The 5643-nt window shown below is 34.0% G+C and overlaps 1 protein-coding gene across 3 annotated transcripts; it reads right to left on the reverse strand.

The window, feature by feature from the left end:
* Positions 1–548: 548 nt before the first annotated feature.
* Positions 549–3769, reverse strand: LOC131054680 (uncharacterized). Of its 3 annotated transcripts, XM_057989239.2 has the most exons (9): positions 3152–3769; positions 2903–2950; positions 2666–2728; positions 2473–2538; positions 2287–2371; positions 1906–2193; positions 1684–1756; positions 1481–1543; positions 549–1380 (listed from the first exon to the last, which is right to left on the reverse strand). In XM_057989239.2, exons 1-7 carry the CDS (start codon positions 3422–3424, stop codon positions 1749–1751), a joined length of 831 nt encoding a protein of 276 aa, XP_057845222.1. In that variant the 5' UTR covers positions 3425–3769; the 3' UTR covers positions 549–1380; positions 1481–1543; positions 1684–1748. The 3 variants fall into 3 exon arrangements, with proteins under 3 accessions (XP_057845222.1, XP_057845219.1, XP_057845221.1); XM_057989236.2 differs by having other exon boundaries at positions 1906–2371; XM_057989238.2 differs by having other exon boundaries at positions 1481–1546; positions 1906–2371.
* Positions 3770–5643: the final 1874 nt, after the last annotated feature.

Here is a 5643-nt window from a genome sequence, read left to right on the forward strand (position 1 = left end):
TTTGCAGTGTAGCCATACATGGCAAACCCAATGTTTTTGGTAGACATTTTACAGAAAGAAATCCTAGGAAGACAAATCCCAAATAAATTGTCAATGCTGAAGTAAATGCTGAAGTAATGAGTTGCATCACATACAGATAATGGTTCACATAAAATCAACCTGCTTAGAAATCAGCAAACTTACAATTGAAAAAATAAATCCTAGAATGTAGCTTTGCTGCAAATATTTCATTCATTGCTCTTCTACTGCCATATTGGTTTTTAGTTCTAGCAGCATGGGCAGCCACCTAGGTATATTTCATTCATTTCTCTTCTACTGCCATATTGGTTTTTAGTCCTAGCAGCATGGGCAGTCATCTAGGTCATTTGTGTTATCCTATAACCAATGAGAACTAATACTCATTTAGTAATTTATTAGTGTAGAATTTAGAGGCAGCAATTGGATTTGACATCTGCCCTTCCAAAAGTATTGAAAACTTGCACAAAGATTAATACAATAGACACAAAAGCAATGGAGGGATCATTTCATTATGAATCCATTGCCTATTTTTAAAATTCTTCCAGGACTGTATCAATTAAAGTACAAAACAATTGTAGTGCTTAACCTATACATCAACAAGATGTCTAAGCATCAGGGTTTTCTCAGTAACATCCTTGGGCTGCAAGATATAGTTCATGAACACTTTTATTCTAAATTATTTGAAAAGGAATCTCTATTAAACTGAATAATAAAAAAACTCTATCAATAAACCAACCTGTAGATCTCTGAAATGTTTTGCATACATCAATAATAAATTCCACTCATAGAGCTCTGAATTTTTAAGCATGCATCAAATTTGACATCTGAAATTTTAATGCAATACAAAGTAGCCCTTGCATAATTCACCTTGATTATTAGACTCTTTTAAGCTCTATTCGCCACCCCCTTGCTTCAGCAACATCAGTTTTCTTCCTTGAAAGAAGCATTTCTTCATGAAAACTATTTGGAACACATAGCTTGGGTAGGAGCATTCAAATATGGTAGGCCTAAAATATAGGAGGTATACTTTGTAGATCTTGAAGAGTCCCCATTCTCAGACCTAGATGAAGATTCAAGTTCATGTGGATGCACAAACACTATAGCATGTGCAGAGGTTCATCTTTACACAGTGCTTAAAGCCAATGTGCCAACAAAATGGTCAGGCGAGTCATGCTCATTATTCCTTGACGAATGTACGCTTGAGCATCTATTGATTTTAGCTGGGGAGTGAAGAGCAGCTTTTGCTCGTCTTTGAATAAGGCATGCTGCCAACTACAAAGACCACAGTCAAATACCTATGATTTAAATGATAGTTCCACTAACATCAGCTTTTGCTTGTCTTTGATTAAGGCATGCTGCCAACTGCAAAGACCACATGCAGCCATCTCTCAGTAAAAGTGTAATTCCTTGCGTCCTCAACTCTTTGCAAAGACAAAACTAACAAAAATGACAGTCAAATTACCGATGATTTTAAATGATAGTTCCACTCTTGAAGCTCCTGGTAGGTTTTCATCAGTTGCTCTTCCTGCTGATCCAAAACATAATACCAACGAGAAACATTTGCTTTGATCAAAACTAGTGAAAAAGACTTGTTTGAATGCATCAAGAGATGGTATATTATTTAAAAAATAAAATAAAGTGAAAACAAGTGATAAACAAGCCAACCTTTTTCAATCTACTCTTTTCTACTCTTTTCTCAAAAGAGTGTGTTCACAATTTCTTTCAATTCCTTACGTGTCTGCGTTCACCAAAACCTATATGTTAGTCATGTACAAGATCTCTTACCTTTCCAACAAGAGAAACATTTGATGCACACATGAACACACAAGTCTGAACATACAAAAATGTGCATGTATAAATTCCAAGAGTAACCTTTGCATGATTCACCTTGATCGAACTTTTGCCTATGGGCATATTTGACTCTTATAAGCTCTATTCGCCGCCTCCTGGTTTCAGCAGCAGCAACAACTTTATTCCTTGAAAGATGCATTTCTCCATGGAAACCATTTGGAATTATATCACACATAGCTTCCGTGGGAGCATTCAAATTTGATGGGCCTAAAAAGCAGGAGGGATTTTTGGTAGGTTTTGAATAGTCCCTATTCTCAGACCCAGATGAAGATTCAAGTTCATGTGGATATAAAGACACTCCAACATGCAGAGATTCATCATAGACTGTGCTTAAAGCCAATGTGCCGACAAAATTGTCAGGTGAGTCATGTTTCTTATGGTTTGATGAATCATCAACAGAACTAAAAGTTTCTGTACCATGGCTTGTGCCCCTCTCAGATGATGTTGGCTGGGGGATGGAGAGCAGATTTTGCTGTTGTCTTTGATCAAGGTGTGCTCCCAACTACAATGACCACATGCAGCCATATCTCAGAAAATTTTTAATTCCTTCTTTCCTCAACTCTTTGCAAAAATCAAAATTAACAAAAATGACAGTCAAAATACCTGTGATTTTAAAAGATGGTTCCACTCTCGTAGCTCCTGATAGGTTTTCATCAGGTGCTCTTCCTCCTAATCCAAAACATAATAATCATGAGAAACATTTCCTTTGATCAAAACTAGTGAAAAATGCTTGTTTGAATACATCAAGAGATGGTACATTATTTAAAAATTAAAATAAAGTGAAAACCATGCCAACCTTTTTCAATCTACTCTTTTCTGAAGAGAGTGTGTTCACCATTTCTTTCAATTCCTTATGTGTCTGCATTCATCAAAAACTATATCTTAGTCATGCACAAAATCTCTTACCTTTCAAACAAGAGAGAAACATTTAATGCATACATGAACACAAAAGTTGTACATGCAAAAAAAAAAGAAGCAAGTGCTACAAAAATTGATATTTCTCGCTCAAAAGTTCATATATATAGATACCAACCTTTCTCTTAGGCAGCCTTCTCCGAGATACATTTTTCACACTCATATCCTGCAGAATTTCAAACCCAACTCAAAAATTAAGAAAATCTCAAACCAAATTCAAAAAATTAAGAAAAAAACAAAAACCCAACTCAAAAACTATGAAAAATCTGGAACCTAATATCTTAAAGATGACTTATGGCTAATTCATTAACAGAAAAAATCAAACAACCCAATGCAAAAACTAGTAAATCATAAAAACCCACTTTACCTTTGAAGACGGCGGTAGCCCACCTGCATCACTTTCACTCCATGATAAGCCAAACGCCGCCGTCAAGGGATTTCTTTTGGCCGGTTTGGATTGCTCGGTAATGCAGGTGTCACTAAAGCCACCTCTTGTTAAAGCAGATCGCCTCCTTTTGACTGCCCACTGAACAAAAAAGCAACCCAAAAGTCTTAACAGGCCATCTGCTGCTTCCATTTCTTCTGCTGTAAAGGCATTGTCAATCTGAAAATCTCTGCTGCGCTTCTTTGACCTCTCCATAGCTTCTGCTACAAGAAAACTCAAAACAGGACATTAATAGGCATTTTTTCCCTTCTATTTTGTGGGTGGAGGTGAAGATTGCCACCAGCATGATTGGGTGTTTAGGGTGCTTTTTCCTTGCGCTAAATGCGAAGGAAGAACAGGAAGGTGGTGGGCTGGATTGGGGAAGAAATCAAATCCTGTAGAATGGGTTGTGGCATGAAGTGCCACGTGGCAGGCTGCAGGCTCATTCCCTCATTTCCCTCCAAGAACCAGCTAGGAAATAGAAGGAATGTGAGCTGGATTATATTTGTTTATCCATGACACCTTGGATGAACACGCTAGGGCAAAGTTTCACCAACACCCTAAAACTCTACAAATGGGAAAATTAGTTGAATGTTCTATATGGTCCTTTCTTTTATGAATTCAGCTTATACATATGAAAGCAATTTTATATATTTTTTAATGAAAATAAATAATTTCATTACAATTTATTTACGAGCAATAATTAAACAATAAACTTTAAGATTTAGCATTTGGATTGAAATAATTAATTTAAAATAAAAATTATATAATTTAAATGTATTAAATGTGATGTTTAATTTGAAATTTGGATGGAAGAATGTGTTGTTAAATATATTAGGAATTGTTTTGTTTATGTGTTCAAAACCATGGTCTTGTTTAGACGAGTTTATCAAAATTTGAAGGTGGGGATCTTTGCACATGCACAACTAACATAACATAAAGTTAAACCCTAAAACTACACAAGTGAATTAACAAGGAATTGACAACTGTAATAGACACATTTCAATTTATTATACATGTGTGTGCAATAGGGTGGTTTCTATATACATTATTTAGAAACTTGCTAGGCAAAGAATAATTCTCCTTTGACCATCCCTCTAGGTGGACCAATTCAATAGCTTTGAACAATGATCAAAGATAGCATAAAAGGATGTATAAGATGAAGTATGTTGTTGTATGTTTTAATAATGATACTATGGATGTATCATAAATGTTCTATGTCAATACTTTGCCATAATCCCTAATGATTTCAAAATGAATAATGAGTGTCCTAAAATATAATAACAAAACACATAGATATGCACAAACATGCACTAGGTTGACTCATAATGCCTAGTGAAAAAGGTCAAGCAAAGTTTAAAAGTTCAAGGTTCACATTAGTGACTACAAAAATACCTTGGGTTAATTTTGCACTTGCAAATATCATCCAAGGTGGTGAATGGGAGATTAAGGGATCAAAACTAGTTCTTTGGGAAAGCTTGGAATAATGTCATGAGCTAAATATGATCCTAATTTTCAATTGTAGGTTTCATAATGGCAAAATAGAAGAGGAAAATAGAGGTCTTTGAAAATCCAAAAAAAAATTCATATTGAGACTTCATTATGGTTAATAAATGGTGTTTATTGAGGCTAAATATAGGTAAAAAGGGCTCAATTAACAATAATTTTTGCACAATAACATTTGAAAATTGAATTGAGGATTCATTTAAGGAGTTATAGCTACAAAATATTTCTATTGATTGATTGTAATATTTCCAAGGGAAGTTTGAGATTCATAGGTTTGCACCTAAAACGTTAACTCAAAAGGGTTTCAATATTCTAAGTTTGAATTAAATTTGATCTCAATTCTAATTCAAAGAAAATGCCCTTGTTATCAGAGTTTTTAATAAAATTGCCTTTTTAAACTATTTGTTCTAGTGCTAGAAAATAAATCTTATCTTTTTAAATTAGGGAATCAATCTAAGTTCAAAACCTCTGATTAAGATTTGTGTTTTAGAGACCATACCTAATTTTAATAGAATTGTGATAAATTTGTTAAGAAAGTTGGTATTTTAATGAAAATTTTGATTTTTGCAATCCACACATTTGTTATTGAAACCCTTCTCTATTGTTTCCATGGAAAATCAACTATCCATACAAAAGTTGGATCATTATTTTCTTGTGAAATTTTGAGTAGCATTTTTGGATAAATTTATTAACTTGAGATCTTGTTGCCCAAAGTTATCCTGAAAATTTCATCATGGCCATATTCTATCTTTCTTCAAATAGTGGGTTTACATTTATCATTTTCAAAATCAAAATGAGAAATTCTCATGGGAAGTCTCTTTAGTTAAAATTTATGTATGCAAAAAAGTTCAAGCCTCTTTTCCAAATTTCATCGCTTTGTGTTATAAAATAGGGAATAATTATCGAATTCCAACGTAATTCTACAAAAG

Source organism: Cryptomeria japonica, chromosome 5, assembly GCF_030272615.1.
Source record: "Cryptomeria japonica chromosome 5, Sugi_1.0, whole genome shotgun sequence".
NCBI classification, from domain to species: domain Eukaryota; kingdom Viridiplantae; phylum Streptophyta; class Pinopsida; order Cupressales; family Cupressaceae; genus Cryptomeria; species Cryptomeria japonica.

Excerpts from the sequence above, each read along its gene's own strand:
- LOC131054680 (XM_057989236.2), bottom strand. The coding sequence starts at position 3,424 with ATGGAGAGGTCAAAGAAGCGCAGCAGAGATTTTCAGATTGACAATGCC. Across the intron at positions 2,951-3,151 it reads GGCTACCGCCGTCTTCAAAG|GATATGAGTGTGAAAAATGT; the intron begins GTAAAGTGGGTT and ends GAAATTCTGCAG. Across the intron at positions 2,729-2,902 it reads GAAGGCTGCCTAAGAGAAAG|ACACATAAGGAATTGAAAGA; the intron begins GTTGGTATCTAT and ends TGATGAATGCAG.